Below are 24,877 nucleotides of genomic sequence, written 5' to 3'. Positions count from 1 at the left end.
CACTGAGGCAATGACAACTCCAGAGCTTTAGGACATCAGAGCCAGGGCATTTGAGCTTTAGGTTTTCTTTGCCTCCTCTGCTGTTGCAGTGGGAACAGCACTATCCCTCAAGGCAGAGGATGAGGCGTTCAGCTCTGTGAAATGGCTCTGGGGTAGGTCACGTTGAATTGGTGCTCGTGTTATTTCCCTCCAGAACGTGAGCAGACAGGCCCTAAGGCCACAGGGCCTGCAGTGCTGGCTCCAGCAGCCCTGAGGAGCTGTCTCAGCTCCCCCACCGTAAAGGACTTGTTTTGGCAAAAAGGACCTGGGGCAGACCTTGGTCTGGGGATTGTTCCCATTTTGGCTGTGCTGCAGATTTGGGAAGGAACGTGACGGGTTTGTCTTCCTGTCAGCAGCTTCGGTGTTAAACTAGCTGGTGAGCTACAAAGTGGTGATGCAAAAAGCACAGCAGCACAGGGAGCCTGGTCAAAAGCAGGTGTTTCTAGACACCGAGCAAAGCCCATCCCCTGCCCTACATTTCTGTCTAAGCTGCAATATAGCTTTACTTGTTTATGGGAAAAGCCCTGTCAGCCAGGAGCTTTAAATATAATTTTGCAATCATGGTAAGTCTCCAAGACGAGCGTCTTTTTCATACAATGTGATGAAAAATACAGCAACCAGGCTCCACAGGGACAGTGCCCTTCACTGCAATTTAGACACCCCCCGGTTTAGCACTGCTCCGGGACAAATCATTTTCAAAACTTCCTTTTATGCCCACAGGTTGGGAGACACTCGCAGCGGCCGAGAGCTCGATACTGGGCCTGATCTAAAGCCAGTCCCTCGTGCTCCGTGCCCGCACAACATGCCCACCCCGGGCTGTTTCTGCGTGCCCAGCCGCCGTGAGGGCTCCAGGCCCGCAGAGCGCTGCCAGCGAGAGCACGTGCACGATGACAGACAGCTCGTCTACCGGCGGCGCTTGGCAGCGCTGAACGATTTCACAGAGGACGCTCCCATCTGTCACCGTATTCCGCAGCAGAACCTGACCTCGCTAACACTAAGGAAGCCCCAGCAGATTAACATTTAATGATGCTTTCACTTTCAGCCCTTGTAATTTTTCATCTTTCAGAAGGCAGACAGAGAAGAAGAAGAAAGTCATATATTACGCACAGCATGTGGGTCTTCTTGCAACCGCCTCCTGTAATATGCTTGACTTAGACAGGTTAGGATTTTTTTCTTCTTTTTGCATTGAAAAGAAGTTTCTCTACATGTATTTTACTCCAGAAACAGAACCTGTCATAATCAGCTGCTTCTTGTGAACACAGACAGTTTTTGTTTTGATTTGTGTAACTATGATATCTAATTCAATTTAAATAAGTCAAACAAGGGGTATGATTCTTGGTAGCTCTCTGAACAGAAGCAAAGAAACTAAATACTCCTTCATCTCCAGGACTCACTCCAAACTGAGTGAGATCCTTTGGGTCAGCCGTTTGCTGTCTTGGAAAATACCCTTAACCACATAACCTAATGCAAAAAGACGCACTGAAGGGAGAGTAAAGTGACCCAGAAACACAAAAATTTTTCAACCTTTTGGCAAAGCAGTTCTGTTGATTTTTGTGTCTTCTGCTTGTGAAGTGTTCGGCTTGTGCCCTGTGCTGAGGAGCGTGCGTGGCCAGGCCCAAAGGTCTGCTCTCCCCAAGGCCTTGGTCCTTCAGCCATGCGTGAGGAAAGACCAGCGAGCACCACATGGAGCACCAGCTGAAGGTAGTAAGACCCTCCACAAGCACAGAAGCCCACTGAAGAAACAATACTATGGTATGAATGTTCATGAAACATGCAGTTAGAGGTTGAGCCTCTGAGGATCTGGACTGGAATTTGTGGGAAAGAGTGAACTCAAACAAGGATTTACATGAGGAAGCATAGGGACAAAAGCAGCCTCCTGAAGGAGGAAGAAATGCAAAAGCAAGCAGATTTCAAGTTGCTGAAAAGGCCTGGAAAATACGGGCAAGGATTTTGAATTTGGCATATTTACTAAGAGACAAGGCAAAAGATTGATCCTCAAAGCAAGCAGATCACCAAGGAAAGTGATAACTGTGAAAGGGATAATTAGAGCTGCTTTGGACATGATTCTGCAGGGAGAAGAAAGCTGGGAATTCGGGAAACTAAAGGGTAAGATACAGAATGAATAATACCGTGAGTAAGTACTGAAACCACAGCCTACCCACCATGTGCTCTATATTAAAGAAAATACCTGAAACAGCAAAAGTCTGATTAAAGACCTGCATAGTCATGGGAAAAGCAAGTCAATTCAGTAACTTTTTTTTTTTTTTAAAGTAATGCCCATTAACCTTCAGCATCCAGACAACCAGTGCTCACCAGCATCCTAACAGGAAGGAGAAGGTTACCACAGCAGACTGCTAGTATAACTGTCTATGCCTAAAAAAATTAGAGCTTCAAAAACTATTATAAATGCATGGAAAACAGACAAGGGTAAATGGGAAAGAGGGAAAGCCAGAACTGACTTTTTTGCACCCACGACCCTCCAAAGTATGAGAAAGGGAATGCTGAGGATTAAAATCACAAATTTGTAAGGCTGCAGCAGACTCCAAACCAACATAGGAAATAAGAGACATGACTTCAAGGCAAGGCACCCTACACAGGCTCATGAAACCTGCAAAAGATGGAGGAAGAACAGTTCCCTTCACAAAAGTCTAATTCCCAAGTTTCACTCACGGAAGACCTATTGCCAGTCAGAGCTTGTGTTTGACGGTTCACATCACAGCAGAGAAGTCTCACAAGAAGCTTCCTTTTTCTTGGTGTAATGGAAGGCCATGACTTTAATGCTGCTCCACGGCACATCTCCATCCTACCGCTCTGCAGGCTGGATACCTCCGCAATGGTGAGAGACATGCTGAGCTCAGGGGTATCATCCTCTAGAGTGACAGAAAAACTTTTAAAAATCTTTGGGGCCCAGACTCTTCAGCAAATTTTATAGCCCTTGCTAAAGCAGCGTTTGAAAGGCTATATATTTTGAATAGTAAAAATGTGTGGTTTTAGTTAAGTGCAAAAATGGAAATAAAAGAGGAATGCCTAAGATCAAACTTGACTCCCTGTAGCAAAATTCTGAGGTATTAGTATGCATTATTCTTTATACTGTGGCAGCAGTCACAGGCGTCCATCATCATTTTATGCTCACTCTGCCCCTATTCTCCCTCAAAAATGAGTGCATTGGTACAGCCCCCATCAGCAATATACCATAGCGAAGGGGAAAGTGCAGCGAAGACCTGTAGGTAGATCCCTCTACCTGTGGAACACTTTTACTGCCTACTATCCTTAATAGTAGGGTCTTGGCCAAAGTATAGGTGTCATAACTATGGAATATAATGGGTTAACCACCCCTAGGTCCAAAGGTATCTAAATGCCTTAGCAAGAATATTTGTGCTCTACTTTATCCTCATGAGAAATCAGGAAAAGATGGATTATGCTTAGTTACTGCCTCATTTTGTTAAAGAGAGATAATTGAAAAAACACATGCAAAAGTGATTGCCTAATCATCACATCAAATTAGTTAAAAAAATAATCAATTCATTGTGATCAAATAGTTGTTTACCAAAAAAAAAGCAACAACACACAGAGCGCATTCATAACAAGGTATACACAGGAACATCACTTTTTTGGAGTGAACCTCATTGAGTCTGAATAAACAGCCTTTGTGCAAGGAACTTCACAGAGCAAGGAGGGCTGAGGCTGTGCCCAAGAAGCCTTTGGATGATTTTTTTCAGTTAGAGCATCTTTTCTGCTGCTCCATCACCTTCCATTTGAGGAGATTTGTCGTCCCTTTTGCTGTGCATCCTGAGGAATGTCTGACGCCCAGATCCATGCTCCCCTTCCCAGCAGCAGCCTGACCCCTTCCATTCTCCCTCTGTCCTTAAGGTAAAGGCAGCAAGTGTCCACATGAGGAGCTCGCATGGCTCTACCCCTCTGAAAAGCAGGATTAGGCCTATTGACAAGGAAAGTCCTCAGTCAGCCCTATCCCCTAATAACATTTTCTTAATCAAGGTTTTCACTGAGGACATGTGTCAGCCAAACATGTAATGAATTATTTGTAAGTAATTTAATCTGAAGAGCTCTGTTCCAAACTTGTCTAAGGTTCTGTCCATAGAACAAAGCATTCAGGACACGACTTATTTTAGGCATCAGCAATATGCTTTAGGCAGAAATCTCGATTTGTAAATATTGCATTCTGCTCCAGCAGATTTCCTTTCTGATAGACCATGACCACTTCATAACTCTAGGACAGAACCATGAAGATTAATAAAAAGCAGAAAGAGGATTTTAATCAACACAGCCAGCTGGTCTGTGGTTTAGATTATGTTGTGGAAGGGAAAGTGTAACATTAAGATTGAATGAAATATGCAAAACACTGATTACCCCGCAGAGTATCTCTGCAAGCTAAATTAACATTAAGCTCAAATTTGCAAATCCTGTGTTTATATTACTGTGTGTAGGCAATTGCAATATATTTAACATCAACTAGAAATTAAAACATCCGCCTTGAAAATAATGAGTTTTGTTTTAAATCCTATTCATAAAAGTCAGTTTCCCTTCCACCCCTTACTAAGAAGATGACCTAGTTTAAATCCCATCCTTTAGAAGTATTGCCACAAGTCCCCTTTTCGGAAGGAGTAAAGCGGCTCGCGGGATGGCTGGAAAGCAGGAGGGAGGAGGAGAGCGAGCTGCGATGAAGAGCAGGAAGATGAAGGCTTTCGCAGCGTAGGGGCATGCAGCCAAGGGACGGGAGCTGTGGCCTGCAGGGCACCAGCCCCAAGTGACCAGGAGAAGCCCGGTGAAGACGGCTCCTCAGAGAGGAGATGACCTGGGAGGCCAGCCGGGGCTCCTCGCCTGCAGATGTGGGCTGCTGCCAGCTGTGGAGGGGTGGCAGGAGAAGGCCGGGGGGGAAACACGCTCGCTGGGCCCGAGCCAAGGAGTAACAAAAGGCGAGTGTACGCGCCATCGCCACGTCGCCCCGCCGCGCCGACAGCCCGGCCTGCGCCAGCGCCATAGCAACCGGGGTTAAAATTGGGTCAGGATTGCCAGTGTGAAAACGAGTATTTTGAACGTGGGGCTTGTGCATGTGCTGAAAATGTTCGCTTGAGTGCGATTTTGACAGAAAACATGCTATTTGGGGAGCTGCAGCAGGCAGAGGAGGCTGTATTTATGAGGAAGGCAGGCTGCCTGAAGTGCTGTGAGGGCGGTAATTTTTTCTCTTTCTTTAACCTACACAAGACATGCTGGGGCTGACCAAAGTGCCTGAACACCTCTTGAACCTTACTGCCGCTCTGTCTGTGCCCAAGCACGCCCCGTGCCCAGCGCTGCTCCAGGAACAGCTCAGGCCAGGCTATGCAGCTGCCCAGGACCACTGCCCTGAGCACGAGGGGCTGCAGGCCCGAGGACAAAATGGAGATAACCTAGGACTGGGACATGCTTGTGCCTTGGCCCTTCCTTAGAAAGCACTCTCCTTTCAGCCAAATGATTTTGAGAGTGTGGGACATAGCCAGCAGCTGTCGTGGCAGGTATTACTCGGTGGCTTGCAAATGTTAATTAGAATTATTCGTTCCATAGTGAGCAAACTCGCCCCTATCAGATCAGGAAAAAAAAAAAAATACCATGCATGCGCAAGGCTGGGGGATGTTGAAACTTAACAGCAAAAACTGTTTCTTCCAATCGCCACTGTCCAAAATATATATATATATATGTTCACACTTTTACAGAAGAAACGTCTCTGTAGGAGACACTTATGTGCAAGCTGAACAAGAATTTTGAGTTAATGTACCAAGACCAAAGCGTTCAAATTGAAAAGCTAAAGTTAGACATAACGCAGCCCTCTCCAGGGCACCATGAAGGTGGGAGGAAGCAAACATTATGTGGCTGAAAGATCCATGGAAGACGGCAGAATGGCTGGGATTTTTGCAGTGGTACGCTGTCAGGACACAGGACACAAATCTGTAAGAAATTTAGTTTCTTTGTAGCACAGTTTAGCTCAGACATTAAGTGAAATGAACTCATTTTTATGGTACTCTAACACAGTTCAATGGAGAGAGCAAGAGTAAATGTGATATAAAGCCATTTTTAATTTTAGGTTGGATTGCCTCAGGTTCCATCGATGCAATGGATTTGTAAGCTAAGAAGTGAATGATTCCTGAGTGAGCAACTTCTTAATCTGTGGGTAGAATTTAACCTGCTAACAGTTCTTAATGCAAATATTTTTCTGATTCTAGAAAGCAAGTTATGATCCTAGAAAAATATAGATAGGGAGGACTTTGTGAAAAACTCATCTCCAGATCTCCCTTCAGACCTGTGCTGTGCAGGCCTCCAAACTCAGCTTGTAGATTGCTAGCTTCTCACAGCAGGCTCGCATCATCTGACCAGGGCAACAGGAGTGCTCCTCTCCGCTTACCAGGCCTCTCTCAAATGAAAGAGAGAGTTGTTTTATGGGAACTGAGCTGCAGGCAGAAAGCAAAATGCTCCTTCACTCACAGCTGCACACAGCTTCAGCTTTGGTTGTGCTTGTACACAACGCGGACTTATCCGCCTTCCCAGCTGTGGACTTACACCCTGGAGTCACTCACTCTTGCTCCTCTGCCTTGTACTTGGTTTCCACAGGGTGACCATACAGATTTTTCCCTTTAGAGCCTCTTCTCTTAGTGCTTTCAGTAGATTTCAGGTGTTTGCTCAGCTCTTGCTTAAAGTGCCACTGCCACTGCTAGATAAACTGACCAAAAGCCAGGCTATGTGGTTTGTGTTAAAATCAAGTAAAAATGTGAATTGTTACATTATGTTCTTGGCATGAACAGCATGGTTTGAAATCCAGCTCAGATGGTACCAGATCACCCTATTTTAGGTCCAACTTCGCCTCCTGCATTTACAGCTGTGTGTGTCACCCAGACTGGAAGTTTGCTTTGCCTCAGCTCCCTTTCAAGTTAGGGGAAAACATTCTGGTGATGTCTGGGGTCTCTACAACTCAGCCACACATTGTGCTAGAAGAGGTAAGGAAAGGGGGGTTTCTTGTTCCAGGGAGAACATACATAAAACTTTAATAACTTGTTATTCACAAAATCTGCTTCAAATTGCATTGTAATTACCCCTATTAACATTTGTTGCAACTTTATCACTGAGAAAACAGAAATGGCAGAAAAACAACTGAGATTCCCCAGGCTCAGGGAAGTGAGGACTCAGCAGATACAGGAGTGAGAGTCATTCCTAGGCCTTCCATTTACCTACGGAAGTGGACTTAATCTGGACATGCACATCCGTGTTTTGGGGGGGGGGGGCTGGCACTCCTTGGGCTTGCCAAATCTGCCATACGCACATTGTGCAGCCAGCCAGAGCTTGCCTGGGCAGCTCAAAGTATTCTGAAAACGTTATCGAAAGGGGAAGGAGAATTAAAACAGTTTCTGGGATTTCCCAGGTGACCAACGGCCTGGGCGACTCTCACACCAAGGAGCCATGATGTGAGCATAGGCCAAACCACACACATTGGGTGTCTCCTCTGGCGCTTTGGGCCCGGAGTACGTACTAAACTGTACATGCACAGAGACCATCGGCAGCTGCCGGTCATACAGAAATCCCCAGCAAATAACAAAGCTTTTCTAACTAGACTAAACTTCTCAATGGAAAAATTAGGACATATTCAGGGGTGCTCAAGGTTCTGTTACACTATTATTTCCTCCTGCCCCCCTCCAATCCATAAATTTATTCAGAGGTAACCCCACTATGATATAATTAATGTCACAAAGGGACAGAAGCCATCTGATCCCCATTCAAAATGATCAAAACACTACTGTTAATATGTCACGCCATTTAAAAAGTCTGTCAGCTCATTGTCACTCACAGATTTTCTCAGGAGCCTGAATACTATTAATCACAGTTTTTCAATGCCAAGTATTTCATTTCTGCCAGTTCCTCCCTAGCTCTTGCCAAGGTGGATTTTTGTTACCTCGGATGTGTTGGAACATAGCCTTTGTGCAACAACTTGTCATCTGAAATCTGAATAAAATCTTCAAGAGTGCCTTACCAAAAACATGTGACAGGAATAAAGAAGGAGTTGAAAATTTTTGAACTGGCAAAGTAATTTGTAATAAAATCACTGCTTGTTTTCTCACAAAGAAAATATTTGCTGCCCCACATGCATCTCACCCCAGACTGTAATCGCAGGAAGTGTTTTGATGACAGGAAACTTACATGGGAGCTTATATTCTCCTACTTCAGTGCTCTGTGCCACTGAGAAGAGTATTTCAACCCAAAACAGTGTGATGAAGAACAAGTGAGTCTAGAAATGTACTATTTTTGGTTCAAAATGCACATGCATGATCATCTGGGACCCAGCAACACTTCTTAGGAATTACTCTCAAGTACGGACTATAAAAAACTAGAGGCACGAATTTGTGATACTTTTGGATGTGGAGTTAAAAGTACAGTTTGTCTCTGGGATCTTGCAGAACATGTCATCTACATTACAAATACTTCCCAGGCTAAAAAAAAAAAAAAAAAAAAAAAAAAAAAAGGAAACCCTATAAGGTTTAAGGTCAATGCAGTGAGTCATATAAGGAAAAAAAAAAAAAAGCCACAACCCAAAGCCAAGGACATTGCAGTTAACCTCAACAGAAATACATAAGTCTAAAAAAATCAGTAAGAAGGTTAAAGGAAATCAGTTAAAGGAAATCCAGAAACGGTGACAAAAGAAATGCCAAATGAAGCCACAGAAACAAATTATACTCTACCATTTCGTTGTCAGGCAAGAAATACACAATTAAGACACATGGGTGTATACAAAGACTGCGGTCAGTTCATATTTAGAGATTAATTTTCCTTCCTAATGCTTTCCTTCCACTGCTAAATAAAGAATTTCATTCAGAGTAAGGTTGTTCACATGTTAACTTTTACATTATAAATCTTTGAAAGCCTACAGTCTCTCCATTTTATTTACTTTCTCTTCTCTACACAAAATGAATGATTGTTCTAGAAATGCCTCACGATGCCATTTATACTGCACTTGGTTATTACATCTGTGCTGCTTTTGTCTGAGTAACTAATTTCAAATTTCATTCAAATAGCTTTGCCTTAAAAATATATTTCCAAAATATAAACAGAAAGATTTCTGCCATGCAAGTGTGTATCCACACTCATCTTAGAAAGCTGTGCAGGCAAGACATTCTTCTTCTCAAATATTTCTCTTCTTTCATCACACTAGCACAAATCGCAACCACCAAGAAAAGAAAGAACCTGAAATTAGGAGTAAATACTTCATTCCTTCTGTACAGTTTAAAAAAAATAAAAATAGCTGAAACACATCTCATGCAAACAGCAGCAGCATCATTAAGTTGCACAAGTGTAATAGTAATGATGGCACTACTTTCTGAAATGGAAATACAAACACTGGAACTGAACTGCAGTTCCCCAATTTACAGCACATATTTTAGAGGGCACTTGCACAGTGCTTCACTTCCCTCTGGAAGTTTTGTTTGGTCTTAGTTTTGTTTGGAAACAAAAGTGGATTTATATACAAAGGGCAGCAGATACTAAGAGAAAGTAAAGGTCTGCAGGTCTCCTGACTGCAAATAATATTTTATTATCTTACCGTCTTATGAAGACTAGAGTATATCCCAGCTCAGCAGAGCTCCTACCCCCTTCTTTTTTTTCTTTTTTTTCCTGTCTGTTGTATGTACAATATCATGCCACTTCACTAAGATCAATGAGATTACTTGTTTACACATCATGTACTCGATTGTCTCATGTCCTTTTAGAAACAGTTCCTGGAAATGCAGAGCTATGGTTGTGGTTGAACAACGTTTTATTTTTCTCCTTTTTTTTTTAATTTAAAAGCAAAACAAACAAGAAAGTGCCATACTTCTTGATAAAAGCTTTACAAAATACAGGGCCATACACAAGTCTCTTTTTCATATCAAGAGCTTCATTGTTGCTTTTTTTTTCCCAAGAACGGAACAATTGGCAACATTTTAGTTACACTGCCGATAAAAATAGAAGTAGTAATCAGTAAAAAACATTCCAGCAAAATAAGGATCTGTTGAGCAGCTTGCAAAACCCTGCAGAAGAAAAAAAAAAAAAAAAAAAGGAGATTCATATAAGATCTTCTGTCAGCTCCAATGATACTTGTCTTTTGCTGTGTTCCCATCCGAAAAGGGCTTACCGGTGCGGCTACACGGAAGTAGTATGCGCTGTCATACAACCTAGCTACAGGCAGAGTCCAAATATGCTGACGTCCCTAGATGATAAATGAGAGAGAGAGATTAGATAACCTTACTTCACATTCAGCCGGAGAGAGGGATAGGCTGTGGAAACATTTCATTGATAAATGCAGTGCAAAGTAATTGCGATAACAAGACTTGAAAGCTACAGTCAGAGCATTTAAAGACAAAGCGCTGACTTTAAACCTTGCAACTGGGGGTTTGCTCTGATCAGCTCTGTGGAGGAACTGACAGACATCTGGCTCCCAGCAGCTCGCAGCTGGCTCTGAATAACTCTCTAACTCTAGTTTTCTAAGCAAACTCCACTGCAAGTAGAGATTGTCCCTGATGTGCCAGGTGGCCCAAAGGCTTTGAGGTGTAACAGCAGCAAATTGCGATGCTGCTGTTTTTGAAACAGTGACATTAGCAGTCCTCAGTAGGCAGTGAAAGTTCCTCTGTATATTCTGAAGATACCAGCAGCATTTTTGCTCAGTGTTTCAAAAACAGCTGCAGGAAAGATTTCACTGTACTTTTGACTGCAGTGACCTGTCATGTACAAATGAAATAATATGTTTTGTATCCGAAATTTTTATGCTACATTGAATGAAAGTCAGTCCTCACCTCTTGTTGACCTAATGATCCATTTTGGTGTGCCCATAATAACTTTTATTTCATCAGTTTCTAGTGCCTCCTTCATCTTTCCTTCCTCCCTCCACCTTCTGACACGTTCTCTCTGTTGGAGATGGTATGTTCACATGATAAGACTTATATGAGAATTGCTCAGAGTCTAAATGATTGCCGTCCTGCCCTTTGGTAAGGAATAAGCCTTCCAGTCCTTAGGAAAATCTTCTTGAAAAGAATTATCCAACCAGGCAGCATTTCTGTTCCGAGTCATGTCAAACTTGAATGCTGACTGCTGCTGGAGGCTAGTGAGCTTTAGTCTTTTGATGTAGATTTCAGGTTGACACAGGAAATCTCTTTGACAACTTTTGGCGGTAAGCTTGAAGAATATTTCTGCATGGGAAAACTCTCTAGGTCTGACAATACTAAGGACTGTTAGAATTACGGCAGACAGGTCAAAACTTGGACAACTTATTTACTTCAGTCTGACAGCTTTGCAGCAGCTGCAGAGAAGCCTGTAACTTTTTGCAAAGACATTTGAAGAGTTTATCAGAAAGTCAGCTTAAGGACAAAGGTACCCCAACCGCTCTAATTTGTCAAAGCAGCAAAAAAGTAATTTAAAAGAATTAAGAACTTATCATGTGTGGTACCATAGATCAGACATCTAAAGAAGACAGTGAAATGACTTCATCTTCACAGAGGTTTTTCCTACAATGTGTAGGAGAAATGCTACTGTCCTTGCTTCTGCCTTTCCCACTGTTTTAGCCAGAATAAACATTTCCAAGCAATGTAGATAAATCTGAGGACCTGGTCACATGAAAATGTCTTATATTTCCAGAGAATTGGAAGGGAATTTAAGGTCTTCAACAATTTACTGGGAAAAGTTTGCAAGCTCAGCTTGCCTGGGAAAAGCCAACATGTTTTTACAGCTACTATTCCCATCTAGACAATCAAGAGAATGAAATGAAAATATCTCTTGCTTTTACACCGAAGAACTTTCCCTAGAGAGATTTATTGGTAAAATCCTGTTTGCACAGAAATAAAGGGGAACACTACTATTGTTTTCAGGGAATTCAAGGCCTAAAAATTGGAATTTACTACCCATACGACAGTAATGGAAAAGTACAGTAGATGACAGATTGGAGAAATCCTAAGGCCCTGGGTGAAAAATACTCCTATTTCTTAACTATCTCTGGAGTTATAATGTGTTATAGTGGTGAGTTAGGCTGGCATAGGCTCAAAACTGTCGTTGTAGAGAGTCACTAGACAGATTTTTATAAATTTCAGCAGAAAATTGACTCCTTCAGAAAGACTGCATCCTAGTTAACTCATTATGGCCATGCCAAAACTAGCCAAGACTGGCAGACTCAAGGCACCATTTCGATTTCTACTGCTTTAACCAAGATCAGAATTTTGCAGCCATTAATTTTATGAGTCAGGTTCTCATGGTGGACAGCTTCCTTTCTCCAAGTGACCCTAAATGAATTATTGTTAAAGCAAATTTGACTAGTTGACATCAGCTACCCTCCTTTCCAGACTTTGGACTTTAAGATCTTCATAGTGTCTCTTTATCATCTCATTCATTCCTTACAGTCAGTGGTGTGTAGGACTATCCAGTACAACTAGGTATTATGACAAGTCTTTTCCACCTTCCACATCTCCCTCTTCTCCAGAACGCATCCACACAATGTTGCTTGAATCAAGGGATCATGACATTTTTAGCTAGGAGATCCTGAAGCTTTTATGAAAAACAAACAAGTCTAATAGAAGGGACTTCTGGAGGGCAAGGAGAGAGGTGAAAGCTAATCCCAAATTATTTCAGCACTGTATGGCTTCAACAGCCAAACCTGTCAGAAAACTGAACACTTTTTCCTACATGCCGTTTTCAAACAGCACAGTACCTTTCATGTCAGAGATGAAAAAACAGCCATGTGGTGGGCAGTATATAAGAATGATCCCCCCAAGCCAGAGTATTGCTGAAAATATATTACCTGTGTGGTTTCTAAGAAATCTTTCCCATTGCTTTGTCTTGCAGAATAATAGGAGCAATAATTTCCAAATGTAACTTTGCAGAGAAATACAATTAATGGTTCTGTGGTGCTTCAAGAAAAAAGAAAAACAAGGATCTACCCCATTGCTCTTAAATAGAAGAACCATACATATAATACAATATAGACACAAAGAAAAATTCCAAAGACTTGAACTGTGGAGAAAGAAAGCAGAGGAACTTACTTCATTGGTTAACATGAAGAAACCTGAGACACCAGCCTCTAAACTTGTCCCACTCCCTCCCCCAGAAGGAGGAAGCTTTTGTATTTGGAAACCTGGGTGGTCTTTGCAGCTGTTAAGATAAATCTAGAAAAGTACAGTAAACTTCCTCAAACTTTAAGCATGGTCATACCAGAAACTATCATATTTGGCTTTTTTGTACAAATTAATGGTCATGACATGCTTGAATTGCACGGCTTACATCATACATAGGCATATCGTGCCTATGCCAGAGGGTACTTGGGCATCTAAACACAACAGCAGGCAATCTTATGAAAGATGAACCCACAATAAGCCTTCAGACAGGTATCTATATAAATAGCTCCCATTTGTCACTGTACACATGCAAATATGTCATTAAAAGGAAGTAGAAAAATCCCATTGTCTGGGAATACAGTGATAAATCGAATTTCATTCAGAATTCTTCAATAGCAAAGACCCTGTGGCCATACCTTCTCCAAACTATCCCTAGAGAGCGTCAAGCATTTCCTATCTTCCCAGATGGCTTTTCTGAGAAGAGTATAATATAGATTGAAAATGTCCCTCCCCCCAAACCACAAACCAATATTCAGCATAAATTCAGCAACTGCTTCAGTGAAACTCTGAGTATGATGTATTAATCCCTGCATGGGTGGGTTGCGTGATTAGTTTATAATGGCATACACTCAAAAGGCAAATTTTCAGTTGTAGAAAACAAGCAGGCACTTCAGGAGTACTTTATATTTCCTCTTATACAAACAAGGAGGATGTTTACAAGGGTAATACCCAAAATCAAAAGACTGGACCTAAAGACCATACATAACTTCACAGATCACTGTATTGAAGAGACAGGATTCATGAAGTGTCATCAAGCAGAGTCCTTGGCAGCTATTCCGGTTATCACTTTCTTTTATCAGAGATGAACCCCAAATGAAATCAGCAAATAACTACTATCAAAAAAAATGAGCCACTATCTTGGAAAATGTATATTATATTTAATTGTACTTACTTGATTTCCAGTGAGATTTCTACATCCATGGGTGTGTACTTGCTGACAGGAATAAGATAACTGTAATTTCCAGACCTGAAAAAGGTGATATTAATGCACATAGGATTTAAAGATAGGTAGTTTATTTGTGAAAACATGGAAATTGCATTTAAATTTAAAAAGAAAAAAATATTTAAAGATAGGAAAAATGCATGCACATGAGAGGAAACAACTGTGGGAAGAGACAGCCAGTTAGCCATGCCACATTAATGGTATTCTATTCCAGTATAATAAAGCATAATAAAACAATTTACCTACCTGCACTGTGGGTTTTTACAATAGTGACTGTCAATGCGTTGCTGTGTTTCCAAAATCTGTATGGAACTGATTGTTGTATCAATCCCTAAAAATATAAAGAATAATGTTTTCTTCTTGTTTATTTCAGAAATCTTAAATAAGAGTATAATAAAATCGCAGTGGCAGCTACTCCCTTGCCTGCCACTACAGGAGTTGCTACAGGTTTAAATCAGCTCTCAGTAAAAAGCCTTTGTTTGATTGCCTTCATTCTGCAATTACAGGGGAGATAAAATGCTTGTTGGATTCACAAAGACAAATATGTGGGCACCTAATACTGTAATATTTTCTTTTGAGCAGACATCGAAGGCTGTTTTGATGGCAGTCCAAGTAGCATACAAACATGGCAATGTTCATTTTAATGTACTAGAAGCCACACTCATGCAAGCAACTGTTAATCTCAAAATCAGTATCTTTGCTGAGAGAAATAATCTGGAATGGAATGAAACTTGTTTCTTATTTTGTGTGCAGAAAAAACACCGAAGTCTAATGAATATTACAGTTTTTTCATAAAAGTCTGCCATTGACTTCTAAGAACTTCTCAGAGTTCTGTAATAGTCTACGTATAAGAATAACATGAAATATGAATCAAAATAGGCTCATCTAACCAAAATATGTATGCACTTCGATCCTAAGTAAACTGTGGCAATAGGAAGGACTACAAACAGTGCTAACAAGCTACTACTGTATTGATAGCTTCCTAAAGCTTACATCCTGAGCCTGGAAGAACTTTTCTTCCTGTGATACTTCGGGCCAGCATCTCTGTGCCATGCAGGTATTCTCTAAGGTGCCTAGTTATGGTGAGCAGAAGAGTATAGCCACAATGACATGGCTCTTCCCTGAGGCAGATGAGCTCTGTGGAGAGCTAGGTGGCAAGAACCAGTGTGCTAGCAGAGCTGCACAGCTTCTGCTTTCACAGCTGGCCTAGGAGTCACTGCAGGGCAACACATCCTGCAAAGCTTATTTCCTCTGGATACACCTACGGCATCTGATCAGTGTAGGCGCATAATTAGGCAACATCTCAGAACCCTTTGCTGGCCCTCTTCAGTCTGAATTTTGAAGGTCCAAAACCAGAGTGAGGTGAACTGGTTTAATCCCCTGAGTGGGCCTAGGCTTTATCCAGACTCCAGCTTTTCCCTCAAGCATCCAAGTGCTGATACTTCAAATCTGGCAATGTGGTGAAGAAAGCACGTGGAGGACATGGTTCAGCAGGCCTAAGCCTGCTGTCCGCATTGGACTGGGAACACTGTTTTTGCGGTTTTGTTCCTCTGTTCTGCAAAAACAGTTCCCTTTTCTGCAGAGGAACTTGATTATTGGCTAACCTGAGCTCTGATTATAAAACACCAGTGTGATAATATATACTCAACTTTCACCATGCATATCTCCACACGCACAAACGTACAATTGACAGATGGAAATTGAGCATGTTCGTCTCAAAGAACTAGCACAGAAGAACATTTCCCTGTGACACAGCATCTAATTAAAACATGTATCATAGTAATGCTGCAGAGGCCCCACTCTGAGGTGTACATCCACTGTAAAATAATCAGAAGAGGAATGATTGTTCCAAGATCATCCCACTGGGGGCATACCCAGGCAACAAGCAGAACCTGTGTTCTGTTCCTCACATGGCCCTAGGTAACAACCTGCTTTAAGTGCATGTCAGTTTATAGATGTTTTACCATGTAAGTATTGCCTAATCTTTAATCAAACCTTTTTAAACAAACAAAAAAGATCAGGGTGACTTGCGGAAAATGGACTCCGCAATCAGTAAGATTGTAAAGTAGGTATGTTTATTCAGCGCTGGGCAGCACGGGGGGTAGTCCCGCCAAAGTCGTGCGCGCCTGACGCGGCAACTTGCCTTGGTTATATGCAGTAAAGAGTTACATATGCATGAAGTTTCACAATATGCCTATACATATTCATAACCTGTCCCCGCTTCGTATTAAAATTAGTTCCAAGGAGTCATTTCCATAAACTCCTCCCATCTGCGCTTGCGCAGTGTATTCTGGTGGTGGTCATCGGGGGTCGTGGGGATGAAGATTGACGACTCTTCCTCATCACCGCTAGTTGACCTCGTCTCTGCGCAGACTCAGTTGCTTCTTGGATCTTGTCCATCCACAGGACCAGTTTCTACCAGTTTCTTAAGATAGGCTCACACTCTTACTAAGAGACTGACCTTGGTAAAGGGGCCCAAGGCTTCTTGCTTTAATTAATTTGCACAAGCACCATAGTTAGTAAAGACACTAAGTAGGATCCTAGTTTCATGCCGTCAGCACTCTATCTCTACTTGATAAGATTCCCCTAACTCCCTCTCTCAGTCCCCCTTTTTCTAAAAAGTTAGTAAATTATTATATTCTCCTAACTCCCTCTCTCAAGGGCATCCACAAAAATATTAAAGATTAGGTATAGTTCTCCTCATACAGAATGAATGCCAGAACATGGCCTGAGAAGATATGTAATCAGCAGCGACACATCTTCACAAGAAAAAAAAAAAAAAAGTTTTTTCAGTTCATAATGGCAATGCACGGTCAACAAAAGGGGAGCCTGAAGTCAAGCCATATCTCAAAGAACCTCCTTTCACCTCCACTAACACAGGTAGTATCGGGATCCTAAGGCAGAGATGGCCCCCTTCAGCAGCTGATGTTGACCTAGTATCCGCTAGGTCAACTAGGCCAAACCCCGAACGTTTCCTTTACGCTCTTACCATGCATCTCCTGCACACAAATGCCATGCTCGTATGCTTAAGCATTTTACTGTATAAGAGCAGTATTGAACACCTTACATGGTTTTAGCTCATGAAGAAAAATGACACTTGTTGTTTTATTGCATTTGAAGCCATGTTTAAAAACTCAAGAGAGAGGGCAGCCAGAATGTCTACAAAAATCTAATGAAAATATAAGAATAAATTGGAATGACAAGAAAATTACAGTGAACCTCAGGTATTTAGTAGAGTCCTAAACTCTAGTTTCCTGTAATGACCAGTTATAATTTAAACTTCTCTAAATTCCAGTAACAGAATTCCAAGTCTAAAGGCAGCCTTTCAAAGTTATACAGTTATACATTTCAACAGTTAAAAAAATAATATGGACTTACAGTCATTTCCAGGATCAAGTCTTCCATCAGGTATTCTGTCTGACTTTCTTTCAGGTAACATGTTACTTTTGTTTCCTGCGAAAGAAGGTATATACAAAAGTACCCGAGTTAGCGTTGCACAGTTGTAACAGCAAAATATGAATACAATTCCATAAGATACGTTGTTAATTATCTCTTAGATAAAGGTATGCAAAATCAACAAGAGAAACCTTCAAAATGCAAACGACCTCTACTCAAAAGACAACTACAGACAAATGACATCTGTAGATAACAAGAAACAAGATTCTGAAATTCTACAGGATATCTAAAACAATTCAGAAAATAGCCTACTAGAAAAGATTTCCTCCCACACACAGAATATCACCTATTGTTATAAAGGCAGGGTGAAAGTCAACATCTAGCCAGGCGCTTCAGCACAACTCTGATCATAAAGCCACTCTTTCTTATTAGTGAGAAAATGAGTAAGTAGGCATCTGCCATGCAAACATAGGCCAGAGGAACAGCTTAGCTTTTTGAATTTGAGATGTAAGACACTGAGAACTGACCCAAGACATTGTGCTTCAGGCACAGAGGGATGAGTCACCAAACTAAAGAAACTAATGCAGAACTCTAACAACATAATCACCACATTCACTATGTCACCTCTGCAATTTCTAACACTGAACTAGGCTGTCAAATATAAGTTGACGGATTTTTTACTCTGTTAATTTTCTCAGCACTTGTCTAGAAAAATGAACGTTAAAGTATCTTTTGAATAATCATCATGTAGTACAACCTGGAGAAAGCAAAATGCCCTTCAAGCCCACAGGAGATGGTTTAAGGCTGGTCTTGTGCTTTTACGTTAATTGCCAGCCAAGAATCTGCCTAGAGGAATGTTACCAGTAAACTGGCACCAAGAAATGTTTATTTTGCCTAAACTAACTTGCTTCATCAAATACCATTTTATTTGGGGAAAAAATGGGATTGTGTATTTACAGAATACTGAAGTACTCCATTCCCGTGTTTTCCAAAGAAAACATTCTGATTTCAGAATGACTGTTTAGAACAGAAGTCACTATTTCATTATATTAAAATTTACTTTACAAAAGTAAGGATCAAAATGCATCATTCCACTGATACTGAAATAAGACAGCTAGACTGACATTACTGTTTAGTTATTTATTTATTCCAGATTTTGGCTTTACTTTTATTTCGGTATTGGGAAATAAGAAAACTCAGACTTTTCTCATGCTAGTAGGTAACTTAGAGCATGGAATGACATTAATTAACAACTGGCATCTGAGGACCCAGAAGTGAAGTAATACAAAATTCAAAAAATTAATAAATAAATTGAGATCTCCATCAATTTTGAGTTTTGTTACAAATTAGTGATACTGCTGCTAGTTACTCCTTGCATCCATTTTACTTGCTCATCATACAGACCTGCCAGTTCTACCAACTTAGATAGTAACTGTTGCATTTAGCAGCCAGTTGTTGTCCCATTCCTTTACACTGTGATCTGCAGTCACACACCTAGAAAAATGGCTTCTGAATGCATGGCAATCAGTTATACACCCACAGCAGATCTTGAGACAGATCTCAGAAAGGTTTATTCACTCCCTTGTTCTCCCTTTTAATTTACACAGTAGTTGTCACATCTTCCTTTCCCTCTCTTCCTTTTTTTTTTTCTTTTAATAGTTTGGATGTGATAGCAGTGCACTGACTGTTCCCTGACATTTTGCATTTTCATTAACAGAGAACCATTCTGTAGGAAAACCTGTATCCACTGGTAAAGGCAGAAGATTTTTCACTAAAAGAATGATGTTCTCCCTGTAGATAAAATACCTCAGCTATGCAAGTGTTGGCAGGTATACTTATTACATACTCTGATTTACTAAACATTTAATACTATGATTCTTGGTCTAGCAGATGATGGAAGAACGGTGTTAAGTGGGTATCAGAAATTTGTATAAAAATTAGGACAAAGACAGATTTACTTCATTAATATTTCATCTGTTTAAACTGAATCACTAACCGCTATAGAAATTTATTTTTCCTTGTTTCTGTACTGTTCACAGTATTACTATTTCACTGTCCCATAAGCTGATGCAATCCAAATAACACCTAGAAAACTGGTCCCTGGAAGCAATTTTTTTAGAGTTCTAGTTGCCAATCCAGAACATCAGGAACTAACAAAAAAGCAATGTAGTAGTCTTCAGCTCTGTCACCTACAGTAACTCCAAGGCCTCTCTCAAAGGCCCTTGTGGATCTCAAAGACCCACTTTTATTTATTCAGTAACAAATACTAAAGTACAGGCACAACTAGAATGAAAAGATAACAACAAAACTCTTCAGATAAGATTCAGATTAACTTATCCAATAAATCTGATATCCTTTTTTTTTTTTCTCAAGTGCCATCTGGTTTTAACTCAGGTGAGTTGGAATATTCTATAAGCAATATGGAAAAAAAAAACTGCTGATGATTTCTTGTAATAGCATCTTGCTAGGAATCCGCAACTACCTTCTGAAGGTGATAAATGTAAATACAAGAAGTTGACTGAAATCCACCAGGAGTCCTCACCAGGCTTTTATCGTGAGAAAAGAGACACCAAGAAGGAGCAACACTCCAAGAGAAAGTAGGAACAGCCTCTGGTTACCAGGGACACTTAGCAGAAACGGGCGAGCAATGAGCATTAATGAGATGGAAGCAGAGAGAAGAAAAGGCCCAGATGCTGAAGGGTATTCACACTCTTCATTTCCACTGAAGTCAATAAGAGTTAGAAACTCTAAATCCTTCAGAAATTCCAGCTCTTACGACAAATAGAGCATGAAGAAAAACAGCTATATTAAGGTAGACTACATAAAAATGTGCTGAATTTTTGCTTAATAAAATTTGTCTTGCTTATGAATGCTTTTGTTTCTTCTTGAACACTCCTAGTAGAGTGATGGTTAGACCAGATTATCTTGAAGGTTTTTTCCAACCTTAATGATTCTACAATAACAGTCTTCTCCTCAACAAATTTGAGATGCAAAGAATTAGGATCTACAACAGGTGCACTCAGTAGCGGTCTGCACCTGCACCAGTATGGCAGAACAATAAGAAGTCTGTTGAAAATGCACTCATAAATTAGCATGTAATTCAAACAGTTTTAGCTTTCCATGAATCAGACTAATCAGCTGATCCTAAAATGCCCACTTTTTATCTTGATTATTCCCCATACTTAATGTTCAGCTTTTTCTTTCAAAAACATTTTCCTTTTCATTTACCTTGGCTACAGCTACATTAAACAGCTTGTTGGCTTTCCTTCTGTTTGGATTTTGTATTGACATTGTTACCTTCTGTCTGGGGACACATTCAGCTTCATTAAACTTGTGCAGATCTGAAATCTTTCAGTAGCTTGTGTACTGTGTTGATTTTTCACTCCTGGATCCACACTTAATGCTATTTGGAGCATAAGACCTTGGGAATGTAATGCTTTGTGTATTGTTCTTATCTTCTCTTTCCACCTAATATCAAAAGCAGCCAGCTGGGGATAGAATGTTTTCATATTTCATTTTCTGCTGTCTACAGTTCCCTCATTTGTAAATGAGATTAACGTCTTTTTAATTAATCAACACTCTTTCAGGTTTCAGACCAATACAAATCACTTAGATATATGACCTCTTGAAAGCACTGTACTGAGCTCTATCTGCCACAGGGCTTACTGCAGCATTAATCACAAGAATCACAAGGACCACTAACATGCAGCCTGTCTGCAGACAACAGCACTTTGCAGTATAAAAAACGGCCAGTGAGTGAACCCCACTGAACCAGTTCATGTGGCAAGAGTTTCACAGCAATTGGCAACGCCTGCCCTTGTAGAAATTCGTACTTCAGAGGCCGAACTGTGTCCATCCCCAATTTCACCTTAACTTGTCAACTATGGTTGATGCAAGAATTGTTCTCAAGGACAAGAAAGGAAGAGTATGGATGCTGGGTTTAGTAACACTAACGCTTCTAGACATCAACAGTATCAAGGTCTAGGATTGAGGAATACTGATTACAAAAACTTGTACGTACCCTCGTGTATAAACTCTTTCTTATAAATGTTATAAAAGTTGTAAACAATACACCTACTCATATATTACACACATAACGTATTGCAGACAATATCTGAAAGGGAATTCATTAGAGTAAAAGTAATTTATTTCATAGAGCTCTGCCTTCAAATAACATTTCTCTACTCAAAAGCCCTGCCTGAATGAGCAGTTATAACTAAGCTTTATGTCTTCCTGTAGTTGAATTTCTGTCTCTGCCCACAGAAAAGATACAGTATCACCACAGTGTGACACTATTAAGTGTTTTGGGTTTTGTTTTAAATATGTTCATCCACCCTCTGCTATGCCCAATCAATTCCTGGCCAATTGTACCCAAAGGTTAATTAAAGGGATTAGTGACTTTCTGGTTCACATCATATCGTTTACCACGAATAGCTAGCAAGAACAGTGACACCTAACAAAACATTTTAGGACCCAGAACTCTTGAAAGTAACCAGGCCAGATTTTTCAAAAACATACTGACAGAAGTGATGAGTAGTTATATCAGCAGTTCTGAAACGCTGTGGACTAGGCATTATCTTACAAAGCTAACGACATTTAAAGATCCCTGCTTCTTTCTCCACACTCTTCATATAGTCTTTATTCAAATAGCAAATAATAGAAATTCACATTTCAACTTACGTTTCTCTTCTGCATCAGTTTTCTCATAGATTTGGTACTTGACTTTTGGTTGATGAATTGGACAACAATAGACCTTGTCACAAGGCAAAATGTCACAGAAATTCACTTCAGGAATCCTGCTGATGGGGTGCGTGCTCTGAGAAATCGTGCTTTCCTGCAATGCTAAAGAAAAAAAAAGACATAATTCTCACTAGTGCTGTGTATCTATTAGCATTTTATAGTAGCATGGAAATTGAAAGCTTGCTACATGTATGCAGACCAGCGGAGATACAGTACCTGCTTTAGTGGTAGAGGGAAAGATTACAACAGAACTTGTGGAAGTGCTGATGAAGAAAAGCAAAAACAACTCATTAAGAAACAGACTTCATAGCTGTGGACCAAAACAGGTTGGTCCACAGTCTAATACTAATACTAATTCAAATACTTGCCTGGAAATGTGATGTTTTTCAAAATGTCTGTCATGAAGACTAAGCACATAAAGGGTCGATATTGTCAAAGCACTGTAGAAAGAGAATTATTCTGTAGATTTACATCTATCTCTTAAGTAACATAGTACTAATAACACCCTGACAACACTTTATCCAAATGCAGTAATGTAAAAGTTAACTATCTGATCACTTCCCCTTTAGTGGGAAAAATTCTGACTGAATTTAATATTTTTTAGATGAGGTAATTTTATACAGCTAAATTCAATGCAAAATATGGTCAATTCTTTCATTGCAAATAGAATCACAATGCCAGTTCAAAGTATTCAGTTCACGGAGAGACTGTGAGCCACAGGTTTTGGGACTAGAAACAGAAAATGGCAATCTCAAAGTCCCAGGCGTAGTTTCCTTCCTATGAGTCCAATGCCACAAGTTAAACTTTTAGAGTGATAGAAGTGCCCACCACACTGGGGAAAAGTTCAGTTTCTTTTCACAGAACAGAATCACTCTGCACTTCTGAAGCTGAACTTAGGCACAGAACAATTGTATAAAAAATCATGAGTCCAGCTTTACATCTGTAGTATCAGCCGCTGAGTGCACTTGAGGTGCACCATATATTTTGACATAGACATGGGTTGGTTGTACATGTGCCACGTGCACATCTCACTTTTCTAAAACTATTTCAAATTTGCAATATTACCAGGCATATTCACTATTCATTTTAATATATTTTGTCCCTTGAATAGGAAGTGTGAGAGAAAAAAAATAATCTCACTCATCTTTCTGATAATTTAAAAAGGGAAAGGAGAAACAAGGCAACTTTTGATAATTAGTTGTTACCATAGTGCCATAACAGCAACCAAAGCTATTATAGTCACCCGGAAAATCTTCCTGGAACAAGACTTTTTCCTCTTTGATAAACAAACCTAGAAAAAAAAATGTTTGGTCAAATTAAGTGGCATATACCTAAGGTACTACTACTAGATTAAGAAGTACTACACTAGTCTGACTTAATCTTTTTTCTTTCAGAGGAACCATACACATCATTCTTATACAGAGGTCAACTTCTAAAGAGAAAAACTTAAGTAATGGCAGGCTCCCTAAAAGTGTAAGAGTGCTGCACACTGTTGATAGTCTGGGGATACAAACATTACACAGGAAGAAAGGATGGATAAAAATAACAGCTCCTTCTCTTTCCTTATGCCATTTTTCATACTCTTCAAGTATTTTAAAATCAAATGAAGAACTCTGTAAGGAATGGCCACATCCAAAAGATGAGCAACTTTCAGTATATGTTTAGACTATATTAAACCAAGCGTTGGTGTTCATACAGAAGAAAGGCACTTTTCAGACAAGCAGAATGATCTTAGATCATGGAGCATTTGATTGTCCTTATAGAACAAAGAACATTTAACCTGTTATTTTCTCTTGCTCTTTGCACTGGCAAAAGAAAGATAGGCAAACGTGCATTGAATCACATTAAAGAACCCGGGAAGATTATCCTGAAAAGGGTCAGCAGATATTCCTAACTAATTCAGTCCCTGTTAAAAGGGCTCTTCCCTTTTATACAATAATATGGGCAAGAGGTAGTCATCCAGCAATAGCAAGGACATCCTATTTAGGTCTAAACCACCTAAAAAACAGTATTAAACAATACAAAACAGAAGATGCAAACAGCAAACCACAGAGAAAGACTCATCCAAGAAACTAAGCTGAGGAAGAATTACCACTGTGTGTACTTCCAAACTGAACTTTCAAACTTACATTTCCATGTAAGGCTGCACTGCACCACGTGAGCAAAGTAACTGGCTCAACAATTCCCTCCTGATCGTCTCCTCCTGCACACCATTACACAGTATGGATCTACCCCATATACACAATGTATAGACAAAAAGTAGAAGTGTCTCATAAATATTTTCTATTTCAGTACAGGGAGCTTTTAAGCTTCTAGCATGATACTAAATAATTCTACCTAAGGGGTTTTATTACATTTTTAGAAGCATGAAAACTTTCACCTATATTTCAGCACTTCCAAAAACTCTCTTATAGGCATATTTCGCATATTTAGTTTCACTCACCTTGCTGGATTTTAGCTGGGCTGATTTTCTTGATGGCAAAAGACTAGTGGCTCGACTACACCTGCTGTAAGAGAGGAGATCTCCCTGACATTCAAATGCTTCAGTAAGTAACAAATGAAAAAGAGATTTTTCAATAGAGTGTTAATGTAA

The 24,877-nt window shown here is 40.3% G+C and overlaps 1 protein-coding gene across 1 annotated transcript in view; it reads right to left on the bottom strand.

Annotated features, from left to right (window-relative positions):
• Positions 1-9,808: 9,808 nt before the first annotated feature.
• MYRFL (myelin regulatory factor like) overlaps positions 9,809-24,877 on the bottom strand; it is a 45,763-nt gene continuing 30,694 nt past the window's right edge. The window contains exons 15-25 of the mRNA XM_080576216.1: positions 24,728-24,791; positions 23,490-23,575; positions 22,653-22,724; positions 22,501-22,547; positions 22,225-22,386; positions 17,527-17,601; positions 14,395-14,479; positions 14,098-14,172; positions 12,833-12,941; positions 10,184-10,258; positions 9,809-10,079 (exon numbers count right to left, since the gene is read on the bottom strand). Coding sequence (XP_080432342.1) covers positions 9,993-10,079; positions 10,184-10,258; positions 12,833-12,941; positions 14,098-14,172; positions 14,395-14,479; positions 17,527-17,601; positions 22,225-22,386; positions 22,501-22,547; positions 22,653-22,724; positions 23,490-23,575; positions 24,728-24,791 — 937 coding nt within the window. The 3' untranslated portion in view covers positions 9,809-9,992. The remainder of the gene's footprint in view (positions 10,080-10,183; positions 10,259-12,832; positions 12,942-14,097; positions 14,173-14,394; positions 14,480-17,526; positions 17,602-22,224; positions 22,387-22,500; positions 22,548-22,652; positions 22,725-23,489; positions 23,576-24,727; positions 24,792-24,877) is intronic.

This window comes from Anser brachyrhynchus, assembly GCF_964034855.1.
Source record: "Anser brachyrhynchus genome assembly, chromosome: 1".
Taxonomy (NCBI): domain Eukaryota; kingdom Metazoa; phylum Chordata; class Aves; order Anseriformes; family Anatidae; genus Anser; species Anser brachyrhynchus.
This window is presented reverse-complemented; position numbering and strand designations above follow the sequence as displayed.